The sequence below is a fragment of the Polypterus senegalus genome, chromosome 1 (assembly GCF_016835505.1).
Source record: "Polypterus senegalus isolate Bchr_013 chromosome 1, ASM1683550v1, whole genome shotgun sequence".
Classification (NCBI taxonomy): domain Eukaryota; kingdom Metazoa; phylum Chordata; class Cladistia; order Polypteriformes; family Polypteridae; genus Polypterus; species Polypterus senegalus.
Genome location: NC_053154.1, coordinates 327,883,875 through 327,909,932, shown reverse-complemented (window position 1 = coordinate 327,909,932; position 26,058 = coordinate 327,883,875). Strand labels below are relative to the sequence as shown.

The window sequence follows — 26,058 nt, the reverse complement described above, 5'->3', positions numbered from 1 at the left end:
TAAGGTCACAGAAGGCAGCGGGAGTTGGAAGCTTGGGAGGTGGAAGCCCCAGCGTGAGTGCCCTGGTCACTGGGGAACCCAAGTCTTGGTCTGGCGGAGCCCTACGGAGCCAGGGACCAAAAGGGTTCCAGAGGAAGAAGTTTAGCTGCAGGTAGGGTGACTCCCTTGGTGCATAGCTCAGGAGGGAGAAGCAGGGGAGCCACCAGCAGAAGGCGGCACCAAATCTTGCTTTTAAAGGACTGCTTCCAGCTATTATTTTAACCTCGCTTTTAATGGAAATATTAACCTCCTCTGTTTCACCCTGTTTTTAATGGATTATTTATTTATTGACTTTTAGAAGCACTGCACTGTTTTGGTCAATGACATGGGTTTTACTGTTTTTAATAAAAAGGATTTCTGCACTTTGCACCTTTTCCTTGCTTCGTTGTGATGTCTTCATTGACCAGCTCATCCAGTGACATTACCAATGGTGTTGGGTTCAAGGGCTCCCAAAAGTTAAGTGGGAGCGTGAAGCAGAACCCACATCGTCACACCACCCTGTCCAGGGTTTGTTCCCTGCCTTGCACCCTGTGCTTGCTGGGTTAGGCTCTAGCAGACCCCTGTGAGCCTGTTCAGGACAAAGTGGGTTAGAAAATGGCTGACTAACTGACAAGATGAATATGGGAGTTGTAGAAATAGACTGCTTGTCTGTAGTACTTGCAACATTCTAAGAGGAGGTGCCTCAATGTAACACACCAGTCACACGACAGACAACAAGCCAAACATAAATAAAACAATTGATTTCTTTATACAATGCAACAATGTTGATCACAATGTTAAGGGATTTTGTGAAGTGTAATAATACTTATACTGGTTATTTTCACTGCTTTAGAGAAGCACACCTCCACTAATATCTTAGGCTTTCTGAGCAGAAAAACTATATTCACAGTGATTGTTGGATACAGATGATCACAGAACAACAATGCTTTACACTTTGGAGGATTCAGAGAACATTCAGACCCCTTCCCTTTCCACACACTTTACTGTGCTGTAAATTTAATTAATTAATATATAAGATCCCTCTACATATACATCATGTTGGGACATAAAGTTAGGAAGTCCAAGGGACTCTCTGCAGACTTCCATTGTCAAACTGTGGTGAGGCATAGATTGTGGCAAATGTATAAAATCATTTTTAAAGCTTTGAATATTCCCATGACTACACTGGTCTCAATAATTGTGAAATGGAAGAAGTTTGGAATCACTAGGCCTCTTCCTAGATTTGGCCATCTGGCCAAACTGGGTAACCAGGTGAGAAGGACCTTGATCAGGGCGATGACCAAGAACACAATGGTTACTCTCACAGATCTTCAGAAGTCCTCTGCTGAGGTGGGAGGAGAACAAGTTGAAATGACGAAAATCTCAGCAGCCCTTCATCAATTAGGTGTTTAAGGTGATTAACTCCCACTTGAAGTTTGCCAAATTGCATTTAAAAGTCTCTGAGAGCATGAGGAAAATGATTCTCTGGTCTGATGAGACAAAAACTAAATTCCTAGTTAAACAAGCAATGCTCATCACCTGTCTTATACCATTCCTAAGGTGAAACACGGTGGTGGCAGCATCATGGAGAGGGAGGTTGGTAAGAATTAAGGGAAGAATAAATACAACCAGATACACAGAGGTCCTTGAAGAAAACTTGCTCTGGAGTGCATGCAACCTCAGACAGTGACAATGCTTCATCTTTAACCCAAAAACGATCCGAAAATATTCAACCAAGACAATGCTGGAGAAGTTTCTTGTCAAATCTCTGACTGTCCTCAAGTAGCCAGCCATAGCCTAGACAGAAAAACCCCATAGAATATGTGGAGAGACCGAAAGACAGCAGTATATAGATGCATCCCATCTAATCTAACAAAAGTTGAGAGGATCTGCCAGGAAAAATTGGATACATTTAAAATTTATCTCTTTAAAATTAAATGCCCATCATAATTAAATGTGGAAAGTGAAGGGGTCTGGATACTTCCCGAATCCACTGTACACGTAATGAGTTCATAAAAAGTGTGGCAATGCCAAACACTTAATCTATAAAATATCTTGGCTATTGGATCATCAATATAAACTGAGCTGATTTACTGATATTTTCCAACCTCCTACGTCATTTTCTGGTATGCATCATTCAATCAAGTACTTACAGCTGATTCTCTCTTTGGAAAATCTGATTCTGTAGGTTTTCGGCCTTACTGGCAAAATCCTGTTTGAATTTCCTGGCTCCTTCTTCTGCCATTCGCCGCTCCTTCTCAGTATGCTGCAATCTGGTGTAATTCAAATCAACTTTGGGTAAAACGGAAGCTAGAACAACAAAGGATGTAGGAGCGAAGAAACCAAAAAAGGAAGGAAAAACAAAAACACTCACAAAAAAGGCAAAAAAAAGAAAGAAACTGAAACATTTCTAAAAAAAACAAACTGCATAGTATGTGGAACGGGGGCTGAGGAAGAGGCTTCAGGGAAGATCAGTAAATTCCAGCAATATGACAAAGACCCACACAATGTCAGCACACTTTATTTCCTTCTAAATAGGGCACTCAATGGACAAAAAGATTAAGGTAAAAACAGCTAATTTTATTCAACTGTAAGTAAAAGTACGGTAACAGTTCAACATGATTACACCTGTTATTGTTTTAATGGCGCACTAGTTTACTACATGTTTTTACACATTTTGTTATTACAACATTGAGGACACATTATTTTCCAATCTATAAAACTTTAAAAACATTATAAAAGTTCCCTTTTTATGTAATCAGATTGTTCTGCTAAAACTGCATGTTTGTGCAACCCTGACTGATTGTATCCAGTTTGTTGATGCTCAGAATGAAATATCTTTAACAAGCTTGTACTGGTGCTCAGTGTCATTGCTGGCACACTTCACAAATGACATTGCAAGTGTTCTGGTCTGGTTCAACAAATCTTTGTCACTACACCACACAATGGGGGCGAAAGATAGAGTGAGAGAGAAGGTACAGAAATCGGGGAAGTTGAAAGGTACCAAAAGCATAGAAAGTAAAAATGTATGAAATAAAATGAGAAAAAAAAGATGGGGGTGGAGGAAGAAAACAGGGGAGAGAGGATGTCAATATCAGTGAATTCATGTTACTAAAAAGCCTTAACATATTATTATACGAGCCATTAGTTAAAAAAAAATTACAAAAGATGACATCATAAACAGACAAGAGAGGGTAAAGTTGATAGAAATGTGATTGAGCCATGGATGCAGTTTAACAAGGAAGTCAAGAGAGCAGTTTACAAGAAAGACAGAAAGTGTTTCTTGTATTAAATTTATTTTAGCATTAAAGATTAGATCATACTCTATATTCATAAATATATATACTGTTTCAACCCCCACCTGTTAATCTGCCTGTTTTCCTACATAATTGTACACTAGCAATCACTCTCACAAAAAGCTAACAAAAGATTCAACACAAGACAAACAGCAGGTGAAATGCTCAGTCAATCATTGCTTTCTCTCTCACTTTATCTCAGTCACTCCCTGATGTATTTATTTTTGCACCACCAGTGAACTTTTTTGTCTCTACAATTCAAAGGATATAGAGAATGCTGCTTCTGATATTGGTGATACTACAGAACAACATATACCTGTGAACACTGCTGGCTCCCAAGCTTAGGGAGATGGGCTTAAATCCTGGCATGGCTACTTCTGTCTTCTATTAATTGGATTTTTGGTTTTGTCCTGCATTGCTAATACATACAAATTAGGTTGTCTGGCAGCACTAAACTGGCCTTGTAACAAGTATGGATATGTGTATGAGTGTGATATCCAGTGCACTTGACAAATATTTGTGTTATTTCTACTGTGTGTCTGATATATATGAAACAGACTCATAGTGCTTACAATCCACTAATGGAAAAAACTGGTACACATGTATAGATGTTATTTATACCCCTTTTAATGTGTGGGTGTTTTTCTGTACAGAATGTGCAGTCACATGGTGTCTCAACCAAGAATATTTGTGTTTATATACATAAACTGTAATAAAAGAAAATACCCACAAAATGTTACCTTCCAATTACAATAGAAAAAACTGGTACTATCTTTATGTCCACAATTAATTGTTTAAGTCCTTATGAGGTACGGGACCGGTTTAGGTCTACTTCACCAGTGAAGTATCAGTTGACTTTAAAAGACAGGGTGACAATTTGTTTTCAAAGATTCTAAAACTGCAATGCTTAACACATAATCAGTTCAGAAAAGCAAGATGCAGAGAAATGGAAGATCTTGGATGAAGTCAGATTTCCGTTCTGGTTTGATTAATATCTTTTTAATAAAATATATAAAGCAGCCTTTAGACAATTGATCTCACAATCATTATTGAGAAACAATAATAATATATTTTATCTGTGTTATGTGGGCAAAACTTTAATTGCATTGCATTCTTGTAAATGTTATGCTTGCTAATATTTAAAACGAACTGCTGCATTGATCTTGCATATCCTTGCACCATCTTCCACCAATCTAACAGAATAATTTTCAAATATAATAAACACTATCAAGATATAACTCTTTTGTAAAATCGACATGGCTTCATCTCACTTCTGTCACACTTAGTATTTGTAACACATATCTAAAAATGCATATTCAATAATTAAATTTGTGTTCACCAGTATATGTACTTATTAAATGCTATCCACACTACCTGTTGAAGACATTTAATAGGTCAAGTCAGGTTGGGGACCATGCACTGGTACAGTGCATTGCCACACTCACCACACAACGAAACAGCTCAGGATCCTGGGTGGCATACCCCCAGAAAGACATGAGGTCCAGTACCACCCCCCAGAAATTACCGTCTATCTGCTGCAGTAAATCTCTCAGCATGCCTTGTACGTTTTTACTCCTCCTTATGTATCTCACACTTGCACTTTCTCTGACAAATCAGAATGCTCTGAGGATCTGGGCTCAAACACAGCCCTTTAGTTTTTTATTATATAGTAGATTAACTGGCTGGCTTAATGAAGAGGTAGGTAACTGTGTGAAAAGAGTCTCGACACCAGTTCATGCTATTTCAGAATACCTGAACCCAACCGTAGCCTAGACACAGATGGTGACAGTGAGCAATGAAAAGCAGATGTTGTATGACTAAAAAGACATTCTACCCCTGAAGTTCCAAATCTCTAAATGTACAATAAAATGATCTTGCTCTAGATCTATCTACAGTAAACATTTGGCCTTCCTGCAACAATCACAATCTGCATCTGTGCATCATGACTTTTGTACACGGAGTATGTAACAGTAATACGTGAAGCGGCATTTGTAGGCCTATGAGTAAATATTCAAAATCCCCACTTCTGTGTGTCTTATCATTTAAAGTTGCTATTGCATTGAGTAAAATAATATTGACATTTACTTTGTTCATTAATTATCTGGTGTTGATCCAAGAATTTTTTTTCCCTACCTTCCTTATCACTGACATGTTAGACCTTTTTCTTGGGGTTTAAGGCCGGAAAGCTGCTTTGTGACATAACTCACTGCAATAAAAAATGAGGTAATGCACAACTGACAATCACGTTATTGAGATACTGCTGGTGTGCTTCAGTGGCAGTGCCAGGTTCCTAAGATTACTATGATCTGACACAGTCTGGTTACTCCCCTTTTATCACAATTCTAATACATGTGTTTCTAGCAGCAGTCATGACATTTAGTGGACATGACAACCAAATCGCTTGCTGTCCTGACTACTCCAGAGTACCATGCCACTTTTCATATAATCTAGATCAATGCTTTTGTCACATTCGTCACAGACAATGTATGATATTCAACATAAGAAAAAGCTTTATAGAACACAAAACAATGACAACAGAACATATTGTCATATATTTACATTATATGCTGATGTTTCTAACCATGTTAGCTGAATTTCAGAAATCATTCGAATAAGCACACTTTTCACATTATATTTAAATTATAAAGACAGTATTTTTAAAAAATAATATGTTTATCATTAAGCAACAAATCAAAATTGTAAAGGAACTGCACTCCTATATGTGTACATTTTAGAGTTGGGCGACATACTGGTATTTACGTCATACGTGAATGGGGTAGTGGTAGTTTACAATGGCTCATTTTTAAATCTACAGCAAAAAGATGTGGTTAAGCAATACTGCCCTTTTTTACATAAAGATCAATTGTACATAACAAAAATACAATTACTCTTCACTTGAAATGTAATGATGTGGTGATTTCTTCTTTAGCTGTTTTACACTTATTGTAAAGCATTCTTTAATTGAGCTTTTACCTTTAAAAGTAATTATGTTTTTTGTGAAGAGAAGAAATAATATTTTAACATTAGCAGAAAGTGGCTAAATGCAAACATAATCATCTTGGATGAAAGTTCTGAAATTCGACTTGAATGAAAAGGTATCTGGAGAATAAATGCTGTTTGTTGAGTTTCTTTCATAATTATCATTGTGACTTCAATAACCGAATTATTGAGTAAAGAAATAATCTTGTGCCATTACAAATCAATATTAAATTATGTTTTTGAGAAATACAGGTGCTATAATTTTTAATAAAGTATTTGTTGTACAAACCTTGAAACCTCCAAAAGTTAAATATTCTGTGAACAGTCTTTTCATTATCTATCACAATAGCAGCAGATTTATACATTTTTAAAGCCTCTGAATGCATGCTAAAACATTTTAAGACTGCTATCAACCTTTTCTTGAAGTATTGTTTTACGATCAATAAATAACCCAAAACCACAAGTTTTAACACATGATGATGATTTTTCTTTTCTAATTAATACCCAGTGTGTATCCTGGAAACACCTGAAAATTTTATATTCTTCCAATAGCTGTCCGTTTATTACTCTAAGAGCCAAGCGTAAAAGAAGTGCTGATAATCATTATATTTAAAAAAAAAAAAAAAAAAACAACTTCCTAAAAACCCGCTTTTGGCCTTTGCACTATATGTTAGTTCCACCACCTGATCAAAGTCCTCTGCAGCCGCCTGTGATGTTTGAATGAAAGTGGATACTCAAATCTGCCACCAGACTCACTGTGTCGCATCCTTTAAGACGAAGTCTAAAATAAATAAATAAATAAATACTTAAGAACATTTATGTGAGGCGGAATGCCCAGTTGAGGCTGGTTGGTATTTTGGCCTGGAACCCCTATAGATTGTTTTTTCCCCCAACCTGTGTTTTTTTATTTTCGTTTTTTTCTGGATTGAAAACTGGATTGTCATTTAATGGCTTAAAAAAACAATTCTATAATTAAGGACTATTTCTTTTAATTATATATATATAGCGAATGTACGTGTGGATTATCTTTTTACCTACTATTTATGCATTAGAATTCTCATCTATATTTGTTTATTTTCAGGTAACTACTTTGACATCTTGTAAAGCACTTTCAGCTACATAGTTTGTATGAAAATGTGCTATAGAAATAAATGCTGTTGTTGTTTTAGGTCATGCAGATATGTTTTTATATGCCCACATGGCAACTAAAGCAATTCACCGACATTTACATTTTTTCTCAAAATTTGCACTGCCCAGTTCACAGTCTTTCTAAATATAGTCGCAAAATTTTAAACTGTTTTTTTAGCTGTAAATTATAGGTGACAGAGGCACACATACACTGAATCTGTTTTATTACGAAGACATCATCAATATATCTAAAATATCTAAAACACACAATATTCCCAATCCCATTACAAAAACTAAGCCCTTCTTATTAGAGGAAAGACAATGATTTAAAAGCATGGAGGTCAAAGTACCTAATTCTTGCCTCATGCATTTCGTACTCATTTATCTAGATTCCTCTTCAAAAGAAGAGTTAGTTTTGGGTAATGATACTAGCTGCCTCTAGATTTCATTTTATAGTGTTTTTTTTCCTTAAAAGATTTTCTTCACACTTATAAACCTACTATAAGCTTCACTAGTATTCATAATAAAGGGGGTATTTTCTAAAATCAGATGTCATCCATATTACCTGGCACCAGAAGTTTCTGCAGTGTTAATAATGCTACAATTTGAAATCATGCATGGAGCCTGAAGGAAAAAAATCAGATATCTGAGATATGAAGAAACAAAATAGTTTGCATACCTTTGTTCCAGTTGTTTCATGGTAGCAGTTATCTGGTTTGTCTTCTCCTCAAGTCGACTAATAATATCATTTTTCTGTTTTAAACTGTCATCTGAACACTGTAAGTTTACACAAGACTACTTTAAATTCCATTTTACAAAATGTTTAAAAAAATCATTTAACCCAACAACTATAAAAATAAACACTGCAAAGAATATAAATATATACTACAGTATGCATAATTGTCAAAGACATGAGTGAGATGGAGATTTAAAAGAAGTCTTACATATACTTTTTTATTCTTGGTTCACAGCTAAGGTATTAGATAAAAGGATTCCTTACTTATACTAAATTTTTTAGTTATGTTATGATCTTGTTAAAAATAAATTCTCATAATGCCATGTGAAGACCACTAAGTACTGGTAAAAAGAATGCAATGTGTATAGGCAGGAAAAAGAAAAAACAAAGAAAAAATATGTTCTACAAATAGGTAAGGATATTGACTGTATTAGGGATGCTATGACAGTGCTCACCCACTTGCCCCTCACCAGCAAATCCCACATTTGTTACTCCACAGCTAGCAGCACTTATACCAGCCCTAGTGTCATTACTGACTCGTTCATTTTTTTTTTTTACTTCCATGAAGAAACAACTATATTATTACCTCAAAATAATTTCCAGGATATTAATAACACTGATTCAGAAAATGTGTCCAGGTTTTCAGACTGCCAACAGATACCACTTTGTTCCTTTTTAACTCTCCTCACAGTATGTCACTATCTGTTGCTATTGTTCTAAATCATTTACCATTGGTAATTAGCAGTTATACTGTATATTTAGAGTAGCTTTAAATGTGTCTGGTCTTCTGCAATGATAGACAACTTCTGACATCTGAAAGAAAGGCAGCTGACCAATCATTCAGTGAAAGTATCCAGAATGCAGCATTAGTTAGTTTTAGTTATACTTAAAACACCTCACCAGAGAACTATGTATTAATCATTATTTACTGGCATAATTTCATTTTTATTACTGCTGATATACCTGCATTTTTTGGTACATTTCAATATTAATTGATTTCACTTCATCCAGTTGGTGTCGTAAACCGATTAATGTGTCTTGCTTCTCATGAATGTCTTTTTCAAGCAGCTTCATTGCAAGTTCCATTTCATGTTTCATGCTGACTTGGACCAACAGCTCATTCTCCACATCCTACCAAACAAAGAATATGCAAAATTCCAATAACAAAAAATGGGAAAGATTAACCAAACTTAAATTACTTTACTAGCTGAAATTTAATTTGATATAGCATCTGCTTTGGTAAAACATAATAATGAATATATTACCCATACAGTATTTATTATTGCGGCTCTCTTACAGAGAAGCATGATATTAGAAGTAGAGCCGTTAGATTAAATCAATATAGTGACTTTTAATCTATCCTTTTACATCAATTGAATTTTTTGATTCAGCACATTGAAAACCAATTTCCAGGAACCTAACATATTTCACAAATCTCCTAGTTCCTTGACTATGTTGAATGATTTTCCCACAAAGTGTAAATGGATAACACTTTGCTTAGACATCTTTTTGGCAAGCTTCATACAATTTGATTCATGATCACTTTTAATCTGCACTACACTGAGATAGGAAAGAAAACACAAAGTATTCTGCAGGACAGCAAAAATTATGTGCACTGTAGGCTACCATCTCATGGTGAGCACAATGAACAAGACTGTGACAAGCTGTTCGGCTCTGTTAGGTGGAGAATTCCTTTAATATACAGTACATTGATTTATTTTAGTGATGTTTCCCAAATTGGAATTTGGCTGATTCATGCCTGTACTAGTTCTAGTTATATTTTAAGTAACCATAACTCAAAATATTCTTCACTTGTTGCTTTAAACAAGCCCTAATATCAATGTAGTTATTGAACAGAGCTGCTTGTGTTCTGTGCGACACACGAGCAGCACTTCAGTGAAGAGTGAGGGCAGTGCGTGCACACACACACAAAAAAAAATATAACAGTGGGAAAAAGTAGCCCTTAACACTGTGGCTAAACCTTGGCTATGCTTCAGTTCCACCGCTCCTCCCCATTTCACTGTGATCCTACCGTGAGACTACACTCCCATATTCAACATCTGTTCCAAAAAAAGTCTCCTTCTGTTTAATTGGGGTCTGCGGCAACCCCACCCTCTCACTTCCCACCTGTTTTCAACAAACCCAAATGCAACACTACCATGTGTAAAAACCAAGGGATTTTGGAGAAAAATAGCTTCTTAACAGATCTTTCCTACAAGCACTAACAAGCCATGAAATTAAATTATTGGCAAGGACTGGTTTCTAATTAAGCAACTGGGTTGGAACAAAAACCTGCAGCCACTGCGACCCTCCAGGACTATAACCAAGAGGCAGACACAGCCTGCATATTGACTTTTTAGCCGTTTTGCTATTTTGACCTCAAGTAGCACTGTACGTAAATAATTTTGATCTGAATTCACACCTTCACTGTATAATTTTAGTATTTTAAAAGTACAAACATTTTAGTCCTTCAATTTGTTTTATTCTATATCAAATTAAAATACTATTCTTACATAAAACAATAATCGATTAAAAAAAATTTGCCTTACATAATAATACTAAAAAGACACATTCCCACACAAAACCTATCAGTAATCACTTATTAAAATCCCAAAATACAATATTATGGATGGAGGATTTAAGAAATGTCACCATTAGTTTTTGTTCCTAGTTATAGCTCAGTATTTAACATTATTAGACCAAACAAATTGCGGTATTTTGAAACATTCAATTCCTGGAGGGGGTATGCCAAAAAAAAAAACGAGAATCCCTGGCCTAGAGATTTCAAACATTTGACCCATAAGTCTACTGCACTGTAGTTAAGCATTTACTTTGATTTTATTATATCTACTATTATCCCAAATCATACTGTGTTAGAACTGTTAGCAGTAACAAAGGTCCAGGATTATGCTCTACTTTGCAGCATCAGGTTTATATTAGTGGGGACTTAACTAGACGGTATAAAGATTTGGGGGGCCTTGGCTTAAAAAAAGTCACCCCATTTCCTGACGGCCAATAGCATGTTGCCTGATGGAGCAGCTGCTATACGAAGGATTAGCAGCTATGGCAAGTTCATCTGCAATCTTAGCCGTCTTTTTTTGTTCCATTCTGACAGGTTATGTAAAACACAATACATCAGACAGACAAGGTTCTATTTTATTTGTGAGGTCCAAAACACCCACTTTCCTTATTCCAATGTCACTGCATTCAATGGATTGTACTTCTAGATAAGAATTCTTTGGTTGTTAGCTCTCATGCAAACAAGACAAAATGAGACCGGTTTGATTTTATTGGGGGCAATTACAGACTAATTGAAATGAGAAATTGGGTATGTCACATTAACAGATGGACTTCATGGGCCTGCACTGCCAACTGCTTTCCACTAAGAAAGAAATGTAAAAATCACTGGAAAAGTCATCGAATGTGACAGTCTTTAAGGAGACTCTTGGATGACAATAAGAAAAGGATAAGATAAGCAGACACAGGATATTTGCTTTATCTTTTCTAACACAAGTGTGAAGTAACTTAGTAAACCTTATGAGAAACAAATACAAAGACTGATTATTTTACAAAGCGTGAAAGTATAATTAGCTTCAGCCTTTTAATCTCATTATTTTACTCACCTGACGAAGCTGACACTCCTCCCGCAACTGTCGGCGAGCTTCATTGTACATCTCATCTAACCCTTGTCTTGACTGCTTGTATGTATCAAGCTCAGCATCTACATCAACCTGTGATACCTAAAAAGAGAACAGAAGTATAACTAGCCACTTTACATATTTGAAACAAATAATTTTGTCTATTCTGTTTTTTCCCCAATGAGGGCTATGATGGCACTACAGCGAGGTTGCCAGACAAGGCTTTTCTATTCCCAATAATATCTAACTAATAATATAATTATCCTGGGTCCACCACTGTGATTTCTGCTTTATAGGCCCTGCATGATTCTCCACCAATGGGCATCTGAAGGGCATCAGTCAGGTGAAGTGTGGCATTACTCTAAAGTCCTGCTGGATTTTCCATTTCCCTACCCTATAAAAGAAAGCAAGCACATCCACTCTATACAGAAATCTTATCTGACCATCTGCATCTAGAACCTTACTCTTTCAGCCACTAAATGCTTATAACGTTTGCAGTCAGGAATTTAGGTTGATTGGTAAACAGAAAATATTATTTTAAAATACTCTTAGCCCCTTCCACAAGATAACAAGAGGTCCTGCAGCCAAAAGCTTTATTTAAGTTAAAGAGTATACAGGATTGGCAAACTCCCATAAAGCTTTAAGTAAAAACACAAAAACTAACAACAACTAAAGTGTTTTATTTCCACGTCAGAATTCACACTGCTCCCATTGGATCTGAGATGTGACTACTGAGCAATGATTCTTCTATAGAGAGAATGAGGAGCACGACCGCTCAATAAACAGAACAAACTTCTTTGCCCCTTCTAAAAACTGAGGGTAGTTCTAATCTGCCACGCTGAGAGCACTGGCTCTGCCATTGTGGGTAAAAGATGACTTTTGATTTATGGATATTTGCTTTCATTCACAGCAAACCACATAACTGTTTTCTAATCCTCTGTTCTGAGGGGCCAAAGACTTAATAATTAAAAGAAAATGAATAATTGATATACAAGAATTATAGAAGATAGACAAGTACAAACGCACAAAAACAAAAGACAACATGATTTTGAAGTAAATTGCTCTGTTATGTAATTATTTGTTTGAGACGTATGCCATTAAAAGTTCTGCTTTGCAAAAATAAAATTACAATTTATATTGTTAAAGAAAGACAACAACAGAAAGATTCAAACTATCCATCCATCAAACTAGGCTGGTTATAATTATTTCTCTTTCACTAATATAAAAAAACACAACCTTATAAATAATATTTCCCTTTTGAATTCTTGCCCAAATAATCATTTAAGGCATTGTACATTTTGATCCAGCTTTTCAATGCTTGTGAAAGACTTCTAGTCTGTTTGTGAGTAAAATGGGTAATCCTATTGTATGCTTTATCAAAGGAATCCATACAATGTGCAGGGCTTTTCAACCACCAAGCAACCTAGTCACTCCAGTGTTTTTTAAAGGCTGATGCACTCTTAACCATAAAAATTGTCCTAAGGCCTGACAGGGGATTTTTTCGGTCCTCTAATAGTTTCAGGGTTTCCATTTGTCGACCACATTTTCCAGTTTAGGTCTAAGTCTCCCCACACTTCCAGGAAAAAAACCTGAGACATCCCGTCTAAACATTTAATTGTTCAATGGTTTTCCAGAATAAATAATTAAAAAAAAACTACTTTGGCAGGACAGACACACAACATATATACCAATATACAGTACCATAAAAATGTAAGGGATTGTGATATGAATAATCACATTCCCTTTTCCATCCCAGTCAATTAAACATTCATAAGGATCTCCACTGCAGAAAGCACTTACCTCCAAGTGTTGTTGTGCCTTCATTAAAATGATAGTGTTCTCATTTCTTAACTGATGATTTTCTTCTTGTAGTTTGATTATATTATTTTTAGCTATTGCCAGCTGTGATAAAATAAACAACAATAATGCAATCAATCATGTAAATATGCGAGGGTATGGCATAAGTACCAAAGAAGAGTGGTTTGATTTTTCAGTACAAATGATTAATCTTTATTTATTTTTTGTAGAGAGCAGAAGTTAAGTACATTCTTGAAATGAAGGGAATATCCTACTCTAAGACAGCTGAATCTCATTAGTTTTTGAGCAGAAAACACAATTCGTTTCTTTAAAGTTCTGAAATGCATTGATTAAAATGATGCATTACTTAAGGGCACTTGAGGAAACTGGCCATGAAATGGATTTAAGGAGGAGAAAACAATTTCTCATAAAAACTGTTACAAGAATCTGGAATAAACTATCATACAATGCAGTTGAAATGGTAGGAATTAAATATTGAAACAACCTGTACATTAAAAATGCAAACACTCTGCACTCTTGTAAATCAAATAGTGCTGCATATAGAGCATTTGATCTTAAACCACAATGCTGTTTGCACCACTGTGTGACCCTAACAACTTTTAATCTGCTTGTTCAATTGTAGAAAAAAAAACGTTAACTAGTGTGATGAATCTTGTCCTTGTGGAAAGAGATCAGACAATAAAAAAATATTAAAAATCTTTTTATAGTGTTTATTATCATTTATTTCTACAATGCTGGATTCCTTTCTCTATACATCAAAAGGTTTAGAATAAATGCCTCAATTAGTACAGCAACAAGGGAGCCATCCACTGTTACCAGGAAAACAGCCTGTTCTCTCTATCCTGCCAAATAGTTCACCAAGCCAGTAAAGTGTATTGTCACAGGAAGTGAAAGACGGGATTTGAAAATCACAAACCTAATTGTCTGATTTGTAAACATAATTCCACATTTTAAAAAGTCATTTTTTCAAATGAACAAGGTCAAAAATGTATTTTTGTAGATGTTAAAGACATACCTCCTCAATCAATTTAGTGTTGGATTTTTCCAGACTGTCAACTCTGCCTTGAAGGCTCTGAACTGTAGAGCTTAAAAGTTAAAAAAGATGAGAAAAAGACGTCATTATTTTCCACATTAAAGTGGAGTTGGAGGTCTTTTCCAACATAATACTTACTTCAATTGTCTGTTCAGTTCCTCCACATAGTTTTTCTGATCTAAAATAGCAGCAATTTGACCAGTTCTGCAAAATAACACAAAAATAAAATAAATGCATATTTTACGTTATCTAAAAAACATGCTGAAGAATTTGTTTCTAAATGATAGTTAAATATAAAGGAATACCACATTTATTTATGTGAAATCTAATTAAAACAAACTAGCTAAAAACCATACTAAGGATGATCTGTTAAATGAGCTACTGCTCTATCTGCTATTATTTTCATGTCAAAGTCAGTGAAATACTCAGAATCAGAAACAAGTGTAATTAAAGAAAATTCCTTAATTGGCAAAAAATTTAAATAATTTTAAAAAATTTTGCTTAAAAAAATTAAAGGGACACTTTGAAAAATACATCAGATCTCAATGGGGAAAAAAAAATCCTGCTGGATATCTCTACTGATATGGCCTGGGTAACGTGTTAGGAACGAAAGGATACCACATTGTTTGATGGAAATGAAAATGATCAACATACAGAAGGCTGAATTCAAAGACACCCCTAAAATCAAAGGGAAAAAATGATGCGGCGGAACAGTCCATTTTGCTGAAATTTCATTGTAGCAACTCCAAATTGTACTCAGTAATTTTTATTGACCCCATCGGGGGTGGGGGTGGGGGGGTTGTTGAGGGTTTGGTTTGGGGGGATCGGGCGTGCTCCTAATGAAACAAGGGATGGTGTCCTGGGGGAACTCCTCCCAGAACTGGACCAGAGCATCACTGAGCTCCTGAACAGTCTGAGGTGCAACCTGGCATCGTCGGATGGACCGAAACATAATGTCCCACCCAGAGGTGTAATACTGGATTGAGCTCAGGCGAGTGAGCATGGGGGCCAGTCAATGGTATTAATTCTTTCATCCTCAAGGAACTACCTGCATACTCTTGCCACATGAGGCCGGGTATCGTCATGCACCAGGAGGAACCCAGGACCCACTGCACCAGCATAGGCTCTGACAATGGGTCCAAGGATTTCATCCCGATACCTAATGGCAGTCAAGATGGCGTTGTCTAGCCTGTAGAGGTCTGTGTGTCCCTCTATGGATATGCCTCCCCACACCATCACTGACCCACCACCAAACTGGTCATGCTGAACGATGTTACAGGCAGAATATCATTCTCCACGGCTTCTCCAGAACCTGTCACGACTGTCACATGTGCTCAGGGTGAACCTGCTCTCATCTGTGAAAAGCACAGAGTGCTACTAGTGGCGAGCTCCACGGTGCAGGGCAGTGAGCACAAGGCCCACTCGAGGACGTCAGGTCCTCAGGCCAGACTTAGGCCACCCTCTTGAAGTCTGTTTTTGATTGTTTATTCAGAGACATTCACACAGTGGCCTGTTGGAGGTCATTTTGTAGGCTCTGGAAGTGCTCATCCTATTTCTCCTTGCCCAAAGAGGCAGATACTAGTCCTGCTGAAAGGTTAAGGACCTTCTACCATCCTGTCCAGCTCTCCCAGAGTAACTGCCTAGCTCTCCCAGAGTAACTGCCTGTCTTCTGGAATCTCCTCCATGCCCTTGAGACTGTGCTGGGAGACACAGCAAACCTTCTGGCAATGGCACATATTAATGTGCCATCCTGGAGAAGCTGGACTAACTTTGCAACGTCTGTAGGGTCCAGGTATGGCCTCATGCTACCAGTAGTGACACTGACAGTAGCCAAATGCAAAACTAGGGAAAAACCAGTCAGAGAAGATGGAGGGAAAAATGACAGTGGCCTCCACCTGTTAAACCATTCCTGTTTTGGGGGTCGTCTCATTGTTGCTCCATTAGTGCACCAAAGCTGCTGAAACTGATTAACAACCCCTCTGCTACGTAACTGACCAGATCAATAGCCCAGAAATTTCATTGACTTGATGCTGTACTCTGATTAAAAGTGTTCCTTTAATTTTTTTGAGCAGTATATTTTAACAAATGTCAGAAGCTTCTTAAAAACACGAGAAAACTAATTTGTTTAAAGCTAAAGATTTTTTACATTTTTACTTTACATTACGTATAATCAGTTAGGGCATAAATTTAAAGACTTTGAATAAATTTAATAACAACTGAGAAAATTTTGTGGCTACTCTCTTTCTCTCCTCAGACTGTAATTAAAATCTTTTAAGATAATTTTCACCTTTTGGTATTCTTGTTATACAATAAATTAGGTCATTTCATAGTCATTAGTTATTTATATAATTTTTATTTAGCTATTGTGTTTTAACTAATATTAATAGTTAGATGGGGAACTTATTTCAGTTGCTTTACTCATTTCAAAGGGTAATATTAATAGCGATATAACTGTGATTTTAACAGTTTTTTTCTTTGTATTTACTGGGTACTTTTTAAACAGATAGACAGACACTTTATTAATCCCAAGGGGAAATTCACATACTCCAGCAGCAGCATACTGATAAAGAACAATATTAAATTAAAGAGTGATAACAATGAAGGTATAACAGACAGACAATAACTTTGTATAATGTTAGTGTTTACCCCCCCGGGTGGAACTGAAGAGTCACATAGTGTGTGGGAGGAACGATCTCCTCAGTCTGTCTGTCAGTGGAGCAGGACAGTGACAGCAGTCTGTTGCTGAAGCTGCTCCTCTGTCTGGAGATGATCCTGTTCAGTGGATACAGTGGATTTTCCATGATAGACAGGAGCCTGCTCAGTGCCCGTCGCTCCACCACAGATGTCAAACTGTCCAGCTGTGTGCCTACAATAGAGCCTGCCTTCCTCACCAGTTTTTCCAGGCATGAGGCGCCCCTCTTCTTTATGCTGCCTCCTCAGCACACCACTGCGTAGAAGAGGCCACTCACCACAACCGTCTGATAGAACATCTGCAGCATCTTATTGCAGTTGTTGAAGGACGCCAGCCTTCTAAGGAAGTATAGTCAGCTCTGTCTTTTCTTACACAGAGCATCAGTATTGGCAGTCCAGTCCAATTTATCATCCAGCTGCACTCCCAGGTATTTATAGGTCTACACCCTCTGCACACATTACCTCTGATGATCACAGGGTCCATGAGGGGCCTGGTCCTCCTAAAATTCACTACCAGCTCCTTGGTTTTGCTGGTGTTCAGTTGTAGGTGGTTTGAGTTGCACCATTTAACAAAGTCCTTGATTAGGTTCCTATACACCTCCTCCTGCCCACTCCTGATGCAGCCCACGATAGCATTGTTATCAGCAAACTTTTGCACGTGGCAGGACTCCGAGTTGTATTGGAAGTCCGATGTATATAGGCTGAAAAGGACTGGAGAAAGTATAGTCCCAGCATACTTCTTAAAAATGTAATGTTTAAGATAAGTTAGTCATAGACTCTCCACCACTAGCGCTACCATTTTTACATTACTTGAATTGGAATCCGCTGTGTGCGAAAGCTGCTGAGCCTCCACAGCCTATTTAAGCTACATCTTTAACTACAGTACATGACACTGGAAAGTGCCATCGTAAGGCACATATTTAATGAAGTCTAACACCACATGAAATTGCATTCTATCATTATTGCTATTTTTAAAAATGACTCACTGTTACAAAAATATTGAACAAAATTGTGATAACCGAGTCTTGAAGTAACTAAAACAAAAATATACGCTCTTTCACATTTGTACTTTTTCATACATTTTCTAACTTGTTTGGCTGTAGAATTACATAATCATAATATAATTTCATATAATCAAGACTGTAGGATGGGCAGTTACTTGGGGGAAAAAGAAACCTGAAACAGTAACTACAGTAAAGTGTGGATTTTAATAGATAATGTGAAAAAAGACCTTATACAGTGATAATTAGTAATGAATGTTAGGGTTGACTTCCAGGGAAAATGTGTCAGATGACATGTTCATAATTCTGGTGCTCAGCCTGTGTCATACATTACAATTTTCCCTACCAAGGCTGATTTCATCAGATAAATAAGGGCAACTGCATCTACAAGTTTGTTTAATGCTACTTCTTACCTGAAGAGAAATCAGTTATTTTATTTTCCCCAGAGTTTGATATTAATAGATATGTTTTATATTTTTTTTCTTTTGCTGTTGTTCAGGAATATATATCTTTTACTTGCTTTATTAAAGGGTTAGGAGTACACTTCCCCAAATGCAGTTAGTAGTTTACAGTGAACCATGTTTCATTTTCCTTTGAAGGCAGTTTTTGCTGTATTGTTTTTGTATATATCGTATCACTTCCCCATATGTATTGTGCCTGTACAACACTAGAATACAGAAGTATATAGAATATTTCAGTGGCATACATGGTGTTTCTGCTTCACTAAGAATAGTAAACTGAGTAAGCATAATTCATCTCAGATGTAAGGAGGAGTTTTCAAATGAGTAAATGTCCTCAAGGCATCTGGTCCAGATGGAATTTCAGGATGTGTCTCAAAAATCTTTAGCAACCTATTAGTTGACATCTTTACTGACATATTTAAAATAATTAATACTGGACTTTCTGTTATCCCTCACTGCTTCAAAATGACAATTATCCCTGTGCCTAATAAAACAAAACTGCACTATCTAAATGATTATAGACCAGTGGCACGAACTACAGTTGTGACAAAGTACATTAACAAATTGGCGCTGGGAAATATTAAACAGAATATTTCAGATAGTCATGACCACCTCCAGTTTGCATAATGCTACAACTGGTCCACAGCGAATGATACATCTCATGGACTTCATACTACCCTGCTTCACCTGGGGCCTCATGCATAACAGCATGCGTAGAATTCACACTATAACATGGTGTAAGCACAAAAGTGGAAATGTGCTTACGCACAAAAAAATCCAGATGCATAAATCTGTGTGAGCATCAACTTCCACATTCTTTCCCAGTCAGCGTGAAAAGTAACGCACATGCACGCACCTGCTGTCCCGCCCCAACTCCTCCCAGAATTACGCCTCTTTGAATATGTAAATCAATATAAGTAGCCCTTAAGCTCAGCGTTCTGTGAAAAGGCAATGGCAAAAGAATGGGGGAAAACAGAAGAAGTTCAGCAAATACCAAGTGGAGGCAAAGAAAAACGTACTATTTGTTGGATTAAACCATTGTCAGGCAACCGGTGCGCCGTGGAATTTTCATTAATCTTTTTAATGATAATGTTTAAAAAAAAATTTTATGTTGGAAAAACAGATAATGGAACACTTACGGAAATGAAGTCTAAGAATCGCGAGACACTTCAAATGATCGACAAAGAAATGCGCGTCTGTCTTTCAAAAATTGATCCTCGCATCAATCTCATATGTGCTGAAAAACAATCTCAGCGTTCACATTAACTAAATTTAAGATTTATCCTTTGATTCCTTTATTAATGTCTTTCAAACTTGTAAAATTAACTGTTTTTATTGGCGATTGTCCATAGATTGTGTCGCCACGACTTTATTTATGGGCAGTCCCTCAGGTGCACCGCGAAAGAAAATTTTTGGACTTAGTGCGCCGCAACTCGAATAAGCTTGCCTTTCACTGGTTTAAACAGTGGTATAAACAACAAAAAGAAGTTGATCGAGTGACATAGAGTGTTGGAGAAATTGGAAAGCTCAAAGTCGCACAGTGCCCAAAATAAAAAAAGAAGTTGTTAGATATCAAAGTCGCTGTGAAAAGACGAGTCGTAGCCCACCGTCTGAGTGTCATATGAAAGCTTATTAGGGTACAGAGAAAAAAAAATAGCCACACAGTGGGGAAAAAAAAGCACAAAATCTCAAAATTTCCACTTTAATCATGAAGTTTATTAAAATCGTTTAATTTACTAGTTTCTCAAATCCCATCCTAACTAAAGTAGCATGTTAAATGCTTTTTTTGTATTTGATCTTGTACGTGCTCTGTGTGTGTGAATCACTACGCACTTCTGGGCTTTCTCTTCTTCTGCCAGGACACAGAATCCATTACATTCGTAATATTACATCTCTCTGAATAATAAAAATACTGAGATATATACTTGATATCATTTTCATGATGATAGGAGTTAAAGCAGGTTATTAAACATGGGAACACGGTGGCGCAGTGATTGTGTGTGACCTTTGATGAAATAATTTATTACAGCAGTACTTTCAAATGTACTCAACTCCAATTCCTGTCCTTACTATTCTTTCTCCAAATACCCAATCGCCACACAATCAGCTCTGTAATAGACATTAAGCCATCTGTAAAATTTGAACGCCTATTCTTCAAACTTTTAAGGAACATAGAATAATTAATCATGTACTACAAAGATATTTCAATGCTTCCAGTGACACACCAGTCCCAGCAAGCATACAGCGTGAGGCAGGAACAATCAGTCAACGGAGCGCCAGATCCTTGCTAGCGCAGCGACACCGTGTCCTCACATGTTTAATTATTAACAATATAGATTATTTAAATGAAGTTAAAGTTTTATCTGTGTAATATAATAAACATATTTTGCTGCATTTCATCTTAAAAATATCATCGTCATCATATATAAATATGCGCTTTATAAAGTGGTTCAGGTTGTGCAAGATTGTAACTGTAATGTAAGTTTACAGTGAGGTGATTGTACTAATAAGTACTAACAGTTCTACAAGGAGCACTTGATGAACTGATGGAGTGAGTTTCGAGTTCTTGGGATGAAACTGTTTCTGAACCGCGAGGTCCATACATGAAAGGTTTTGAAGCGTTTGCCGTGTGAGAGCAGTTCAATAGACAGCATGGCTGAGGCAGCGTGTGCTTGATGCTGTATACCGATAATTCTCTTTCCGATCAGCTGCTCTGAGTGGTGCAGTGACAGTAATATGGAAAAAGATGATCTGCTGTGGCAACCCCTAACAGGAGCAGCTGAAAGAAGAAAAAGAAAGTGCAGTGAGAGTTACAACGCTAAAGCAGCTATGGTACTTGGAATAGTTTGGCCATTCCGTGGACCATTATATTGTTACAGGTTAATTACAATCAGATTGTAACATTAAACTAATAAACAATATGCGGTTAATTTCAGTGTATTTATAAAGCCGCGTCAGGGATGTGGATCTAAAAAAGAAAGGGTAACCACACAGGAACAGTAGCACTGCTGTAAGGCTGGGTGCCACCAGTCTGCAAAACCTGAGCGCAGAACTTGCGTACGTCAGGGAATGAGCTACCGTGGAAATGTGCGTGGCTTTACGCCAAGTTTAGGTTTTATACATCACGATTTGAACGTGGAAACAGGCTTACATAACATTTTTGTGCATATGCACCACTTATACATGAGGCCCCTGGCGTTTATGGATTACAGCTTGGCATTTAACACTGTTGTATCATCAAAGCTGACCACCAAAATCCTCAATTTAAGATTTAGCACAATTTTCTATAATTGGTCTTCCTAACCAAAATTCATCGGCATGTAATGACTGGCAGCATCACATCCTCCATGCTGACCCTCAGCACAGGCACTCCACAAGGTTCTATTTTAGTACTTTCTGTTCATTGTAATGTGTGGCAAGACATAGCTCCCAACAGCATCTTCAAATTTGCTGATAACACCAGCATCATAGGCTTAATCACGAACAATGATGAGACAGGTTACAGGGAAAAGGTCGATGTGCTGATTCATTATTCCCAATATAATCAATATTACCAAACCCAAGAACCGAAGATACTGTTGAGGGTGAGCAGCTTAAAATTTCTTAGAGTGACTAACCACACATTATAAAAAAAATGTTCACCGGTTCTTCTACATCTTCAGATTTCTGAGGACAGCTCACATTTCTCCATATTTTCTCATAAACTTCTACAGGTGCATAGTGGAGTCTATCCTTACTGGTTGTTTCACCTCCTGATATTACACCTGCTTAGCTGAAGATCGTAAAAGCACTACAAAGGGTGGTGAAGGCGACACAGAATATTACCAGTCCCCAGATGGCTTCTCTTCAGGTTCAGAAATAATTCTATCTGCCTTAGATAAGCAAACAGTATAATTAAAGAACTCAGAAATTTTTCTCACATTTCCCATCAGACATATGGTACAGGACCAATGGCACTAGTAAATTCAGGAGTAGCTTGTACCCAAAAGTTGTAAGGTTGCTGAATAGTCACTCATAACAACTGAAATACTGTAACATAACAAGAAGTATGTATAAATATTTCATCTTGCAAATATATATTGTATATTTATGTGTTGCATGCTGTCAATTTCACTATCTACACATGACAATAATTTGAATTGAATCTATACATCATTAGCATGGTAAAGGGAAATTAGTAAACTGTTCAAGCATTCAAAAAAAATGTAAATATTACCGTTCTTCAGTTTTGTAATCATCAATGTCATTCTTAAGGTACACAGAGAAATCAATGACTCCCACCTATAAGGGAATCAAAAACAGATTTTAAAGCCCATTATTTCCTGAATGGTTATTCACAAAGTAAAGAAACATGAAGCACTATATGTTTAGCCTGTTCTTCTATTCCAGATCCTATGACTGTTTTATTGAGTTTCGTTTGATTAATCCACTTTGCCTCAATTTCCTAAGCCCATCCCCCCAAAATACACACACAAAACTCTTCTGAAAGAAGAAACAGGAACCTGATTAAAAGTTCTATTCGGCTTTTGTGCAGTGATCTGTACCTAAGCATTCCAAAGAAATGTAATTAAGATGGATTAAAGGATAAATTTAGTATCTTTGAGATTGAACCTTGGCATAGTTTAATTTACCCAGACACTTGTTTGAAGTGAAGCTATATGTGTTAATTTAAAAAAAAAACAAAACATCTCTATAACTAGCATAAAACAAGTATGGAAATCATTTTACATTACTCTTTGAATAACAGACATACGAACATTTCTCTCTGAAGGTCATAGTTACTGGTAAATTCCTTTTTGAAAGCAGAACTTGCAAAAGTACTTTGATTGTGGTTCCACCAGTCAGGCTATATACAGTATGTTTTCAGGTGACTTTTTACAAATGCTTATTTCTGCTGTTCAAAAATTATCCATACATGTGTAATTTTCAAATTTGTTGCTCACAAGCATGAAGCTGGTAGCATTATGTGTGTTTGTAGATATGTTTGATGGGATAGGATACATAAACAGATTCAATGCCCAAGTAGTAGCTATATGGCATGGAGATTTCAAAGTAACATCATAGACAACTGTTTGCATCATTAAATAATGTGAGAAGCTGCTGGCTGTACAAAGGTTTAAGGTGCAAACAAACCACAAATGCACAAATAAAACTCTATAAAGGACAGTAAATGTTTTACTGTCATCTAGTACTTAAACCACTGTTAAAAATGAATACACTCTCTACTGAAACACATAAATGTTTGCTTTACCAGATTCCCACATCACTGAAATGAACAAGTGGGTGAAATAATAAAAAAATCTGAATGTAATGTGCTGTTACATTTTCCAGAGCAGCATTTAGGCACACTGGAGTTAGTTTCAATACAATACTCTTTCTGTACTGGTGTGGTAAGAACCAATATGAGGGTATACCTCACAGTGCTGTAAGTACTGTTTTAGACTAACAATGCAGGTATTTAAATATTGATTTAGCACAGCAAACTACATGACACCATTATCTGCATGTTTTACAAATACCCTTAAGGAAAGTAATTTATATAACATATTTTATAGCTGGATTCTACAAAATAAGTACATTTAAATTCTCATTTATTTACAAGATACATAAAATAATTATGAAAGTGTATATATTTCAGTATGCACTGTCTGCATTTCATTATTTAATTGCAGGGATGGAGGGGGGTTAATCTAGGCCATTAGGCATCTGCACAGGGCACATACCAACCTTGAATGTGTCGCCAGTACATCAGAAGATGCAGTCTTGCGTACACCAACACTTGCTCGCACCAAACAATTTTGAATTGCCAGTCAGTGTAACTTCTATCTGAGCCATAAAGCTGGTTGTCAATTTGGAACACTGTACCTGTTTATTAGAATTCACATTTACGTACATGCACTGAATCAACTCAAGTAACATGGGAATAATGTGCACAATGTACATAGACTTGGATCAACCGTTAGCCCCTAAACCATCTTGTTGTCTTGCTTCAAAAATTATTAAATGCTAAAAACTGAACAAAAAGCGCATGCTACTAGCTACATGTAAATAACCAATATATTTGTCAGATTACAAATATATATATATATATTTTGTTGATTGAGACATGTTTCTATTAAAAAAGTATATAAAGAAATAAATTTAAGAAATCCAGTAAAACCATTGTTATGTCATATGTCTATGTTTTCTGGAAGCCATTCTAGTTTGGTATTTGATTGGAGTCAACTGTATTACTCCAGTCTGTTAACGTAATGTAAAGAGACATTGTCTTTTACCTTCATTAATTTCTTAAAGCACTCAAATGTATTAAAAAGTCCAAAAATAAAATTGCTTTAGATACTAAGACACAACATCTTCACCACAATAAGAACAATCTATTGTGAGTTAATCTACATAATGCATCATATCCTACTAGACAGACAGATAACATTATTGGTATTGCAAAGTTTATGTACTGCTCCGATATATTTTTTCCTGATTACAGCTGCTATGTGCTAGCCACAAGTCTCTATTTAATATGTTAGCAAATGCTGCAGACTATATACTGTATTACTTTTTCAATTTCCCTTTTCTGCTACAGGACAGCAACTCATTTGGACAGCACTTGGAATTGCCGGAAGTATTTAAAAGCCAGACAACAAGGAACATATTTTTTCTTCTCTTGTACAGTCCTTCTAAGAGTGGGCAACACAAACTTTTTAGATTTCTCAATGTTTACCAAATGTTCCTTTTATATCTAACTTACGTGCTACAAGTCACAATTTTAAAATAACAGAAAACCTGAAGGCGGACAATAAAAGCTGCTGCAGATTTTACTTTTATATTCTGCACATGGGTATTATGTTCAGACTTTGCAATGTCAGAGTCACATTAGCTCTCAAGGTATCTTTCACACATCTATTGTTTGTTCATAAGCTAGCCAATTTAAGTCTTTTAAAAAAAGTATCCTCCCTTTGGAAAAGAAAACGCTAGAAAATTGCAATTAAAATAATTATTGCCCACTTGGTTTGTTGTCATAAGCACACATCTGAAACACAGTGCTTGCAAGAGGAAAAATGGATTTCTGGCACTGTATAGCCACAACTATATGTCACTAAGATGTGACTGTTAATAATATTACTAAATGCTAGTCATCACCAGGACTGAACAGGAATGGACAACGAAGGCTGAGGAAGCTTTAAAGGATGTCTTTGAGACTACTCATTGGAACATGCTTTGTTAAGTCACCCGGTGAAAACACTGAGGAACTCAGCCTCTGT

The 26,058-nt window shown here is 36.5% G+C and overlaps 1 protein-coding gene across 3 annotated transcripts in view; it reads right to left on the bottom strand.

The window, feature by feature from the left end:
• rufy2 (RUN and FYVE domain containing 2) overlaps positions 1-26,058 on the bottom strand; it is a 90,027-nt gene that overhangs the window by 23,772 nt on the left and 40,197 nt on the right. For 2 of the 3 annotated variants that reach the window (XM_039737700.1, XM_039737691.1), the window contains exons 6-13: positions 23,016-23,080; positions 14,785-14,850; positions 14,629-14,698; positions 13,596-13,697; positions 11,781-11,897; positions 9,121-9,288; positions 8,101-8,198; positions 2,172-2,291 (exon numbers count right to left, since the gene is read on the bottom strand). In XM_039737700.1, coding sequence (XP_039593634.1) covers positions 2,172-2,291; positions 8,101-8,198; positions 9,121-9,288; positions 11,781-11,897; positions 13,596-13,697; positions 14,629-14,698; positions 14,785-14,850; positions 23,016-23,080 — 806 coding nt within the window. Of the gene's footprint in view, positions 1-2,171; positions 2,292-2,412; positions 2,952-8,100; positions 8,199-9,120; positions 9,289-11,780; positions 11,898-13,595; positions 13,698-14,628; positions 14,699-14,784; positions 14,851-23,015; positions 23,081-26,058 lie in introns of those variants that run through there. The other variant, XM_039737708.1, reaches the window with a different exon arrangement.